The sequence below is a fragment of the Paracoccidioides lutzii genome (genome assembly GCF_000150705.2).
Source record: "Paracoccidioides lutzii Pb01 unplaced genomic scaffold supercont2.2, whole genome shotgun sequence".
Lineage (NCBI taxonomy): Eukaryota > Fungi > Ascomycota > Eurotiomycetes > Onygenales > Ajellomycetaceae > Paracoccidioides > Paracoccidioides lutzii.
The window spans coordinates 2,052,186-2,064,338 of NW_015440948.1; the positions used below are offsets into that span (position 1 = coordinate 2,052,186).

At 49.0% G+C, this 12,153-nt stretch overlaps 4 protein-coding genes across 4 annotated transcripts; 2 read left to right on the top strand and 2 right to left on the bottom strand.

Annotated features, from left to right (window-relative positions):
• Window positions 1–619: 619 nt before the first annotated feature.
• Window positions 620–4,633, bottom strand: PAAG_01298 (M protein repeat protein; the record flags this gene model as incomplete). The annotated part of the gene is made up of 2 exons (XM_002797393.1): window positions 620–706; window positions 965–4,633. The coding sequence occupies 2 exons, from the start codon at window positions 4,631–4,633 to the stop codon at window positions 620–622; spliced, it is 3,756 nt and encodes a 1,251-aa protein (XP_002797439.1).
• Window positions 4,634–5,743: 1,110 nt separating this feature from the next.
• Window positions 5,744–7,082, top strand: PAAG_11256 (hypothetical protein; the record flags this gene model as incomplete). The annotated part of the gene is made up of 2 exons (XM_015846934.1): window positions 5,744–5,867; window positions 6,808–7,082. The coding sequence occupies 2 exons, from the start codon at window positions 5,744–5,746 to the stop codon at window positions 7,080–7,082; spliced, it is 399 nt and encodes a 132-aa protein (XP_015703541.1).
• Window positions 7,083–7,690: 608 nt separating this feature from the next.
• PAAG_01299 (serine/threonine-protein phosphatase 2A activator 1) lies at window positions 7,691–9,382 on the top strand (the record flags this gene model as incomplete). Its single annotated transcript, XM_002797394.2, has 3 exons — window positions 7,691–8,337; window positions 8,439–8,790; window positions 8,879–9,382. 3 exons carry the CDS (start codon window positions 7,691–7,693, stop codon window positions 9,380–9,382), a joined length of 1,503 nt encoding a protein of 500 aa, XP_002797440.1.
• A 388-nt stretch (window positions 9,383–9,770) lies between these two features.
• Window positions 9,771–11,080, bottom strand: PAAG_01300 (coiled-coil domain-containing protein; the record flags this gene model as incomplete). The annotated part of the gene is made up of 2 exons (XM_015844305.1): window positions 9,771–11,013; window positions 11,073–11,080. 2 exons carry the CDS (start codon window positions 11,078–11,080, stop codon window positions 9,771–9,773), a joined length of 1,251 nt encoding a protein of 416 aa, XP_015701086.1.
• Window positions 11,081–12,153: the final 1,073 nt, after the last annotated feature.

A 12,153-nucleotide genomic window follows, 5' to 3' on the forward strand; every position in this document is an offset into this window, starting at 1 on the left:
GTCGACCGCGAAGACAAAAACACTGGGCTGAGAACAACACAAATATCATAGCACAGGCAGGGCATCGTCCAATCTACCCGTTCCAATACACTCTACAAACTACAATTCTACATTCAGCCATCTCAACCCACATGACACATCTCAAACATCACGAAGGCCCTGACTGGTCGGAGAGGCAGTGGGGCCTCCTCCATGGATAGTCAATCCACACAGCTGTCAAAACTGTGCATAAATAGCTTCTCTCCTCAGCGGTCATTAGGTGGTGGGATCCAGGGCCTCACTGGACATGTCCGTTGACGATTTGATGTTGTTGTTGTTGTTGTTGTTGTTGTTGTTGTTGTTGTTGTTGTTGTTGTTGTTGTTGTTGTTGTTGTTGTTGTTGTTGGATGCAGTGGCAGTAGGTGTGCTAGGGGTTGGTGGTGTGTGATCCTGGCCAACTTTGGAAAGCATGTCGACAATTCTATGGGTGGCTTGCGGTTAAATAATGAAGCCGGGGAGAGAGAGGAACGGGAAGAAGAAGAAGGACCAAGGAGAAAAAAAAGGAATAAAAGAAGGGAAGAAGAAAAGACAAGAGATCGGTGTATATGAGACGGCTAAAGCAAGATATTTATAAACAAGTCTAAAAGGTCTCATACCTAGCGTTCTCGTCAAACATGCTCTCATTCACATCCTCAAGCTGGCGGAGCTGTTCCCGAATGCTGGCCATCTGTACTTTTATTAGCGTATGATCAGAAATTTTCAGGGTAAAACAGAACACTCGGGAAATGTAAGTGAAAATCTCAAATGAGAGCCAAAAGGAAATGGAAATATCAAAAAGCAGAAAATTCAAAATACCCAATTGCAACACGCCACGGAACAATGACAAGCACGCGCACCACCCGCAACGCACCACCAAATTCCAAATACAAAATACGCGATAGCAAAGACGAACAGCAAATAAAGAAATGAAACGAGGCAAGCCCACCGTTCCCTCAATATTAGAGCCAAGGTCCTCACCTTCAGCAGTAGCAGGACCAGCGTCTTCTGGAAGTACCTTTGCAGCAGCAGCAGCAGCCGCCTCTTCCTCCCTTCCCTTCTCCTCAGCATCCCCATCCTTAACCGCCCACTTGCTATCCTCCAGTCCGCTGGCAGACTTCACGTTGGACCCGTTCGACCCATTCGAGAGGGACGAGGTGTCGGGTTTCTTGATCTTTGAGTCAGCGAGTTCAAATTCCAATTCGCGGATCCGTCGGTTACCCTTTGATATGGCTGCTTCGGCGTCATGGAGTTGTTGGATAAGGGCGATATTTTTCTCGCTGAGGGTGTTCATGTCTTGTTCGAGGGCAGCGAATTTGGTTTCGACAGAAGTTTTCTTTTCGTCTAAAGTGGTAGCGGTGGCTTTCAGGGTGTCAAGGTCAGCCAATGCTTGCTCATGAACCTGTTTCTGTGCAGCAAGTTCAGTCTCCGCAACGGATGATTGTTCTCTGACAGCAGCGAGCTGCTCCTTGAGATCTTGGGTTTCGGAGAGGTCATTCTTCGCATCCTGTAGCGCTTTTTGAAGAGATTCATTCTCCAATTGTATCTGCTCCTCCAACTTCCCAATCTGCGCTTTTAACCCCTCAACCTCAACTGCATGCTCCTCAACAGCAACAGCCTTCTCCCTTACTGCCTTCTCAAATTCCTCTCTCAAATTCCCCAACTTCTCCTCATGCGCACTGAGAAGCTCCTCAATCGCCCGATTCTGGCTCGCCTCCATCTCAATGAGTTTCTGCGCATGCGCGTCCCCCGCATCTTGTGCGGTCTGCGCTCTATTTGTCTCGAATTCCTTGGTTAGTTCTGAGATGGTCTGGTTGTGCGTTTCAGACAGGGCGGTGAGTTTTGCTTCGGCTTCCGCTAGGGCGGTGGTATGTGCCACTTCCGCAGCGCTGGCGGAGGCAACGAGGTCGTCGTATTTTGATTGCAGTTCCTTGATGGTTGTGTCATGGGAGCCGAGTAGTTCAGCTTTGAGGTTTTCGATTTCCTCGCTGTGGGCTTCTGTGAGCTCCGCAGTTGCGGCGGTATATTTCTCCTCCACAGTAGCGAGTTGTTCGGATTTTTGAGAGAGCGAAATGTTGATATCGTTGACTTCAGTTTCAAGTCTTGAAATTGTTGTCTGGTAGTACTCATCCTTGGCCTTGGTAGTTTCTTCCAACGTCTCGATGCCCTTCTGCAGTTCTTCGACCTGGGCCGCTTCGGCTTCAAGATCTTGTTGAAGCGAGCTTATTTTATCCTTAGCTGTGGCAAGTTCCTCTTCTGAGCATCGCAATTTACCTTCAAGCGACTGCAGATCAGCGGCGATGGCTTCCTTTTCGGCGGTACTGGCTTCTGCTTGTTGCTTCGCCTCTTCTAGAGCCTTCTCGGTTGCGCCGAGTTTTTCCTGTAGGGATTGTAATGTAGCAACATGAGCCTCGCTAGCTCCCTGTGTAGCAGTCTCAAGTTGGGCCTTGTAGCTGGTAACTTCGGCCTGTGCAGCATCAAGATCCGCCTCAGCAGCGCCAAACCTCTCAGTTAGCAACTTCAGTTCCAATTGCAGTGACTCAGTGGAAGCTTTAGCCTTGTCTTCAGCTTGAGAAAGCTCCTCTGTATGCTCCGCTATTTTGCTAGCCAAGGAAGAATCACGTTCAGCTTGAAGTGCAGCCATTGCCTTCTCATGCGCGGTGGTAAGATTGGTCTGCTTGAGAATTTCATCGGATTTCGCCTGTTCCGCTGCCCGAATATCATCCTGCAGTTGTTCAATGACTTTGCTCAGCCTTGTAATTTCCTCCTCCTTCTCAGCAAGCTTCTCTGTGGTTTGGGCGGCGCCTTGCGCGTTTTCAGACTTCGCTTGTACAAGTTTGGACTCGAGAGATTCAACCTTTGCCTGAATCTCAGCAGATCCCTTGGCCACTTCATTGGCAGCAGCCAACTCCTTATCCCTCTTATCTTGTAGACTCTGCATCTCATCCTTGAGGCTCTTGATGACGCCATCGCGGCCATTTAATTCCGCTTCCAGCTTCAGTAATTGATCCTGATGAGCTTCAAGATCCGCCTTTTCCTTCTCGGTAGCAGACTTGGCCGCTGCTTCCAGACTGGCAGTTTGGGCCGCCAGCTCTTCCTTCAACGTATCGATTTCCGAAGTAAGATCTGCCAATGTACTCCGCCGAGCAGCAAGTTCAGCTTCAAGTGCAGCAACCGCCGCGACATGGCTCTCCTTTTGCTGTTCAAGCAATTCAGATGTCTTCGAGTCGCCTTCCTGCGCCGCCAGCTGTTTCGCAGCTTCAAGCTCCTGGGCAAACCGAGACTCTGCCTCCAATCTTTGCGATTCGGATTCACCCAATTTAGCATGGAGGGTCTTGAGATCCTCAGTATGGTTCTTCGTAAGTTCAATAATTTTAGATTCGTGTTCAGAACGAATAAGTTCAGTAGCGGTAAAAACTTTAGTATCCGCCTCTTCTTCCATAGTCCTGCTGGACGCTGCGAGTTTCGATTGGAATTCCTCTAGTTGTGTCTGTAATTCTGCTACTTTGGCTTCGCTTTTCGCAAGTTGGGATTGGAGATCAAAAAGCTTGCTAGCACTAGAGGACTCATCACCCTCCTTGACCGCATTCAAGCTGCCTTTAAGCTGGGCAATATCCCCATCTACCACGCACTGGATCTCGTCCCTTTTTTCCTCATTCCCTGCCTCCTCCGCCGCAATTGCTGCCCGCAGCAGGTCACGGAGGGCCTTGTATTCCTTGACTCGTTCCTGGAGAGCGGCGGACTTGGCAACGAGCTTTTTCTCCGCGGGCCTTCCATGGTCAATGGATTGCTTCTTGGTTGTTGAGCTTGAAGTTGTAGACAAGGAACTCATGCGTCTCTTAGACTCCGTGGTTGTAGAAGATGTAGGCTTTGTGGCAGAAGATGAGGTAGTTGGTCTTGTAGATCGCGAAGTGGTGGTGGTGGATGGAGTTGTTTTGGAGGCAGTGGTAGGAGCCCGCGAGATTGTTGTAGCCTTTGCAGGGCTTTGAGCGGTAGACGGACGTGTTGTAGTGGGCCTCTTTTCAGTGGATGACGGGGTAATTGTGGATCTGCGGTCAGAAGTAGGCTTCGCAGGTACCCTGGAAGAAGCGGTACTGGTAAGAGATGCCCGTTTCACGGTAGCTGAAATGCCCGGTCTCTTGTTCTCGTCCCCTGAACTAGCAATTGATTTACTTTTCTCATCTGCAGAGCTGCCCAAAGACGCGCGTGGTCTGTGGGTGGCGGTAGTCGTGGATGGGGGCTTGCGGACGGTGGTGGATGACACAGGAGGACGAGTAGGGGGTCGATTGAGGCTGTTTCCGATGGTTGACTTTCTGGAGGTGGCAGAGGCTAGTTTAGAGGCTGCCGTTGTCGTAGGGCCTAAGGGACGCGTTGTAGCAGCAGCTTTGGTAGCAGTCCCAGTTCGTTTAGGAGCAGCAGTACCAGTCCTCTGGCGGGGAGAAGCAGTCATTGCTGTCGTTGTCGATGCCTTCTTAGAGGTAGCAGGGCTGGGAGGGGACTGTTGAGCCGGCTCATCAGGTTCGTCAGTGAGAGCTGAATTCGCGATGGTCTCATCGATCGGGGATTCCGGCGTTGGAGGCTCAGCAGCAGGAATAGGCACTTCTTCTACCAAGTCCATATTGAGTACAGTGTCGTTGGTAAGAGAGTGGCCAATTTAGGGTGACGTTTGATGTGGGCAATCACTCAGGGGGGAGGTCCTCCAAGCTTCGTCTTGAACGTGGAGGATGTGGGAGGGACTTGGAGGGACTGGGCTGGACGCGAGGACAAGACGAAGACAATTAACAATTGACAGTGTCTGGAAGAAGACTCCCAATCAGCACCAGTACTTAAGAACGACGAGAGGAGATGGTTGGAAATCGGGTGTGGCGGTGAAAAGGAATCGTGGTGAGGTGGAGAAGATGTGGAGCTGGAAGAAGGGAGAAGAAAAATTAAGGGTTGGACTGTTTGGGCTCCAAAGGGCGGATTATGAAGTGCAAGCGCAATCACAAGAGACGCAGATATGCAACAGAAATAAAAAGAAAAATAATAATAATAAAAATAAAAATAAAGAGCATGACTTTCTTTTTAAGGGAATAAAATAAATAAATATTCAACAATCGTGATGTCGTCTAGACATTCCTATGTGTGAAGCTGTCGATGTTGGAAGTGGTTGAGAGGACGCAGGAGAAGACAAGCCCCAAGGAATGTCAAGGTATCACTACGGAATAGTTAACTATGGAGGAGATTGATGACCGAACCAATTTTCCTGTGTTTAATTAAAGAGACGAAAAAGGAAGACAAGAGCCAAGAGTCATCGAGAGCAAAGAATATCTTTTTACAAAATCAAAAAGTATAATGCCTTCAGCAGCTTCGTTTCATCTAGGGTTGGAGATTACACTACATGTCCTGTGTCTTGAGAAGACCACAGATTGCGATGAAGCTGGCAGCTTTGAAGCTACCGATTCAAACCAGCAGCCTCATTCTCCGCCAGACCATATGAAGATGGTTGTGATTCATTCAGTTAGTTAGGGCTGTAAAATTTCGATTCCATCAGGCACAAAAAGGTTATCATCAAAAGGCATAACCATAATCACTACCCAATCCATGGTTCCGGGTGATGTTAAAACATAGAACTAGCCAACCAGACAAGCGGTGACTGATCAATGGATTGGATTCATCCCAACGCCCTCACGGGTTAGAGCTAACGAGGGAGCAATGGGGAGTCAACGCAGTTGAAGCCCCCAAGAGCATGCATCCAACAGAATCCAAGGATATGCGTGGTGGCAGTTACTTACAGCTCACGGGCAATCGTGGCACCAACCAAGGACATCGTTTGTGCCCTAGATGGGGCGGCGAAGGGAGAGACTCTCGAGGTGAGCATGAAAGTGTTACGGATGGATGTGTTCATGCCTGAAACAACGCATTAAATAGCAATCCTGTCGCAGGGGACACGTTCAGTGGTTGGAGTGATCGTAGAAGAGGAGAAGTTGAGCACCGTTGAGGTGGGGTTGATCAGAGAAGATGAGAGAGAGAGAGACGTCTGGTAGCTAGGAATTATCGCAACGCAATGCATGAGCTCCAAAGGAGTTGGGCACATCGCCCGGTGATATCACTAATTTATCCAGGATTAATTGTGGCTGGTGTTGGAACTGTTAGTTAGCTCCTAATGTTGGATGTTTTGATATTTAGCTCCCCCGCATGGATTGCAATTCAAAACATATTCGCAATAGTTAATGCAGTTTGCTATTAGATCTCGAAGCGAACTCTCTTCCCTTTCTTTCTCTTCAGCTTCCAGATGCCAAATGCTCCCTGTAACTAACCCCGCTCAGATCTTCTGGAGGTTGAGCTAGAAGGATGAAGCGGCTATGCGATCTCTTGATCAATTAGATGAAGTTCTTTCTTCAGCAGGAGGATTCTTTGAAAATGCCTATCTTCTTGTTGAACAGAATCCCAACCAGGGGAGCTCTATGAGCGGGCCTGGCTCTATCCGATAATCCGATAATCCTATAATACCTCCTCCCCTCCTCCCCGGCTGAGGTGTATACCGCTAATCTCAAAGGCCCAGGGAACAATGCAATTGGAATTCTTCTTCCGTTCTTTCATGTCTGTCCTTTAACAGACAAATATCCCCTCCTTCTCATCCCAGTCCCAACCGTAACCCCGACCGCCACCCCTCTCCTCCCGGGGGACGTAACCAACTGAAGAAAGTGATCTCGTCTTTCTGTTTACTGCTCGAAAGATCATATCATAACTACCTGACCCTTTTACTAACCCGAGATGCCTTGCAGCGGGTTGCCGAGTAGTGACCTACAGGGTTTACGTCGGTTGAACCGGAAATCCCTTCGTTGGAGAGACCTCGTGGAGACCTCGTGGCAGGGAAGAATACTTGGTCAACTAACTCTCTTTCTTTTCTCTCCCCACCCGGCAAAGCCAACGCTATCCTCCCCAGCTACTTCACTGCCTGGTTCCACAGCACCATCTGCTACCTCCTCCCCCTCTACGGCACCACCATAGCCACGTCTGCCGCGAATCCACTATTCCATGAAACCCAAGCCTTGCACGCATCTGGTGCGAGGGCGTGGTATTGAGGCCGGCCTGAACGTTTACAGAGCTGCATTTTCGTGTTCGTGCTGTTGGTTATGTATCTTGTCAGGGATATTTACGGAGGATCAGTCTGGGGAAAGTAATGCGGGGGGGTTGCAGAAGTGGTTGGAGGTCGTTTGGTGGTGGTGCTGAAGCTGGTAAAGTTGTTAGGGAGCTAAGTTACGTAGTTGATTAGGGAGATGGGATCAATTGCTGCTATGTTTTAATAATAAAAATTCTTTTTATTCCATGAATTACATATTATAAGCATGATGATGCATCTCCCTTTTTTATTTTTATTTTTATTTTTTTAAATTTTTTATTTTATTTTATTTTTTCCATTAAAGCAATCTGATTCCCCGATCCATGGCGAGTAACTAACCAGTTAAACTTGTATGACGTTTGCTTTCCCCGGTAACAAGCTTCATATCGACGTTTGGTTATATTTACACCAACAACCCACCCCAACCCACAACCAAACATCCTTACAACACTGATACTAGCCTACCATATACCAGGACACCAGCAATAGGGACAGCAACAGGAATAGATCCCACATCTGTGTCCCCAATGTTCTAGAACCCCTTTCATATCTTACATCCACCCAACCACCATGGCTTCCCAAGGGACATTCTCCGCCCCATACCTCCAACGCCTAGACTCCTCTCAACCACACATCTTCGCACTCCCCTCCAAAAAAATTAACGAGGGCAGCGATGTATCCACCTTCCTCACCTCCCTCGCCTACAGGGATATCATGACCTTCATCCTCCAGCTTAACCGCGCAATGGTGCCCCAGAAAACCACCGACGAAGATGGTTCACCGCGCGTACAGACATGGCCGCTGAACTGCGATGCCGTCGAGTTCTCGGAACCCGTGCGCCGTCTGCAGCTCCTACTGTCCAAGCTTGATTCGATAGTCGATGAAGTGCCACCGGACAAGGGGCCAAGGCGCTTCGGAAATGTCAGTTTTCGCAAGTGGTGGCAAGAGGTGGAAAGGCGGGCGCCGGAGCTGCTGGATGAGTGTTTACAGCCCGAGGTGCTGAGGCAGGGGGCCCAGGGTCCAGAGTCTGTATCTGCGAAAGAGGAGCTTACGGCCTATTTTACAGGGGCGTTTGGGAGTCCGCAGAGACTGGATTACGGGACGGGGCATGAGCTGAGCTTTGTGGCTTTTCTGGCTTGTCTGTGGAAGCTTAATCGGTTTCCGAAGGCGGGGCCGGGGGTGGAGGAGAGGGGCATCGTTTTGGGTGTTATTGAACCGTATGTTATCCTCTTTATAATAGAAACGATTAACTACGAGTTTTCTTTTCTTACACTTCGCTCCCAGGAACATGATACTGACATTTGGACTGGCTGGTTAGATATTTCGAATTGATAAGGCGTTTGATCAAGACCTATACCCTCGAACCAGCAGGCTCACACGGAGTCTGGGGTCTGGATGACCATTCATTCCTCCCTTATATCTTTGGATCTGCGCAATTATCCCCTCCAATATCAGAATCTGATAATACGCCCATTGAAGGTTCACTACCAAACGCTCCGGATCCGTCCGCCGTCGACAAGGCAAACATGGTGGAAAAGGAGCGGAAACATAACATGTATTTCTCAGCTGTCGGGTTTATTTATGACGTAAAAAGGGGTCCGTTCTGGGAACACAGCCCGATGCTTTTTGACATATCGGGTATTCGAGATGGATGGGGGAAAATAAATAAGGTATGGAAGATATTTATTCAACTATTGGTCACCCAAACCCTCGAGGTTAGCTATGTCGTTCCACCACACTTACAGATATAAATACCAGGGTATGATAAAAATGTACAACGTGGAAGTCCTCTCCAAATTCCCCGTCGTCCAGCATTTCCCCTTCGGCTCCCTTCTCCGCTGGGAACACGATCCCACAGCCACCCCACCTCCACCATCCGTCCACATCGCCAACCGCCAAATAAGACCTGGCGCAATGGCCTCCCCTCTAACCGGAGAGCGTGAACAAGTACGGACAAAGGCCCCCTGGGCGACCCCTGCGGGAGGAGGTATGGGAATGGGTTTTGGTTCAGGGCTTTCTATGGCCATGCCATCTGCTTCGTTACAGTCAGGTTACGGAACCTCGCGACCTCCTCTGACGAGTACTACAACTAGAGCACCATGGGGCAGTAATCGAGATCCTATTACGGGACAGCTACCGTCAGCTGATCCTCGGGCGCCAACTCGGGCGCCGTGGACTAGTGGAGGTGGAGGCCCTCGGGTAGAGGCTAACTTCCCAACGAAGGCGCCGTGGGCGAGGGGTGATGTTGCTGGTGCTCCATGATGAGCCAGAGCTTTAGTTGGAAGTTGAGATTGTGGTGGGGTAGATCCGACCAAGTATATGTACTCTTACGCCCCTTGAAGGGTGAGTTAATTAATCTATGAGTGAATGGTTGATGGAATGATTTCTTGTATGATAGACGGGATGGAACAAATGGATTATATCAGTGATAACCTGGAAAATATGTGAACAAAACACATGAGACGAGAATTACATACGACGTACACAAATACACTCTGTTGTTATGCGTGCATATCTAGATATCATCTTCCTATGTATAATCCCCAAAAAAACGCCTAGGGTATCTCATGCTATACAAAGGCAATAGCTGTAACGTACGAAGCAAAATATGGAACATAGAAACGCAGAAGTGCATGAGCAAAAATGCCGCTCATTCAGAATCGTCAGACGACCCGTATCCCACCAACTGTTTAGGTGATTCTCCCCTCAGAGGCGTATTGGGAGTTTCATCATTCGTTACCGTAGCCGCTACCTGCCAGTTTCCATTTTTATTCTCGCCATCCGGAGTGCCACCATCACCATTGACCTCACCTTCATCACCTTTATCATTCCCATTCTCATGTATCCGTTCTTGAATTGGATCTCCCCCAGCTCGTACCACGCATGCAGATCTCGCAGTCCTCCGTTTCTTACCACCGGGAGTCCAATCCGTATCATCGTCCAGTAAAAACGGATCAACCGCTGCCCTCGTATTTCCGCTCAACTCTTGCTGTAACAACGCCTTCCGCTGTGCCACAACTGCTTCAGGCTTTCTGGCACGCTTCCCCATCCCCTTCCCCTTCTCTCCCGGCGTTCCGCGCACCTTATCCGCCGGCGTCTTTGCGATCGGCTTCGTCTCAAACAACGGCTTCGAAATGACACGACGAGCTACATCCCCACCAGCAATGGTGCCAGGGTCAGGAGCAAAATCCACCATCCCGGTCCTCACCCGATCCTCCTCGGACTCCTCCAACAACTCAACCCCCAAACTCATCTTATCCCGCAGCGCCTCTGTGACTTCTTGCGCATTCTCCCGCCTCTTCCTCTCCGCCCGAAACGCCCTCCTTAGTCTCCGCGACTGCTCATATGGATCCTCCCAGTCGCGCTCCTGCACCTTTATCAATTCCTCCATCCGCATCTTCTCCGTCATCAACCGCTTTTGATCCGCTACTTTTCCCTCCAGTTTCGCAAATGCGTCCTTCTCAGCTGCACCAACACCGCCCTCTCCGGCTTGCTGAAGCCGTAACCTGATCTCCCCATCCTCTTCATACCCGCCCTTCTCAAGCTCACCCGTATCCCTCCGCCGCCCTCCCTCTGTAACCACATAGGCCGTGTTTTGCGGATCAGTGCGAATTTCTATCCAGCCACCACAGATGGAGTGTTTCATGCGGAATCTGTATATTGGGGTTGAATAATAGTTCCCCACACGCTTTTTCAGCGCATTGAAGCGCACGCCCTGGCCTATCAAAACGCTGTCTGCTGGCTGGCAGGTGGAGCACCAAACGGCAAACGGCATTTCGAAGCGCACGGTTAGTTCGCCTGTTGTGTGTAGGTGGCGAGCGCGGGAGCCTAGAGGGTGCTTGTTGGCAAGTTTATTGCCGGTTGTGAGACCTTCTTGGTCGGGGGGGACATAGCTGGATAATTATGTTAGATTCGATGAGATGGGAAACTGGGTGATGTGATGTGAACGAACCGTCCCATATCTCGAGAGTGGTGTCAGCAGTTGAACTACATGGTTTTTGCCTTGGAAGAAGTCATAGAGCACTTTATTGTAAAACTCACTAAAGCCCTGCATACTGGCGGTCTATTGTCCAGAGACTGAGTTGTCTATTCCCTTTATTTCGCTGGAGGAATGAAGCAGATCGATGATGAACTAGGCAGCAAGGAACAAGGCGCTATTGCCAGTAAAATGACATCTGAAGTGGACATGAGACACCGCAGTTGAAAAGCACCTCCCACATCATAAAAAGCTATGTCTTGTGCGTATTCTGATGATTTGTGACGTTGAGGTAAAGAGAGCTGTCTTGAAGAGACGAAGTGTGAAAGGTGTGTTGTATCACGTGACATTGTTAAAATGCGTTATTAATCTTCGACTACACTCTGCCAAAAAAAAAAAAAAAAAGGTTCATCCTCAGCTGCTTTAATCTTCATTGAGTTCTTCTGCCATTTTCGGGGGAAACGACCGCTGCGAATATGTTCAAATGCCTAACAAATGTCCAAAAAGGGGCAATGCGCATCCTCCTTTTGTCAAAACTGCAAACGATATCCCGAATACCACGGGCATCTTCTTTCAGGCTGTGGAGGAAACTTACTGGGGGGTCAAAGAACAAGATACAAGATTATAGAACATGTGTGTGCCATTTATCTATTAGTCCCCAGATGTATAATAGATGAGGCACCTGTATTTTCACCGTCCCCTTGTATACAGCCCTCTGTGAGGAAATATCTAACCTCGCCTTGCCGAAACTTACAACCATCCGATTTGAATGCACTGGGCAGCCCCTGGGGAAATCGTATTGCGATCCCCCTTTCACGATCTGTGAATACTTTCTTGCTTCAAGAATCCATAACGGAAAATCATTCTTAGCTTTTTAACCTGGGACCTATCGGGCGAGATTTTCGCGACAGTGTCAGATTCATCTACCATTGACGCACAAGCTAGTGTACCCAAGCATTCCTGGACAAATCTACAGCGATCAACACTCGTATGTGGTAACTAACTATTATTGCATTCCGTAATGTCGGTACATTAAATATGAATTTAGTATTAGTAC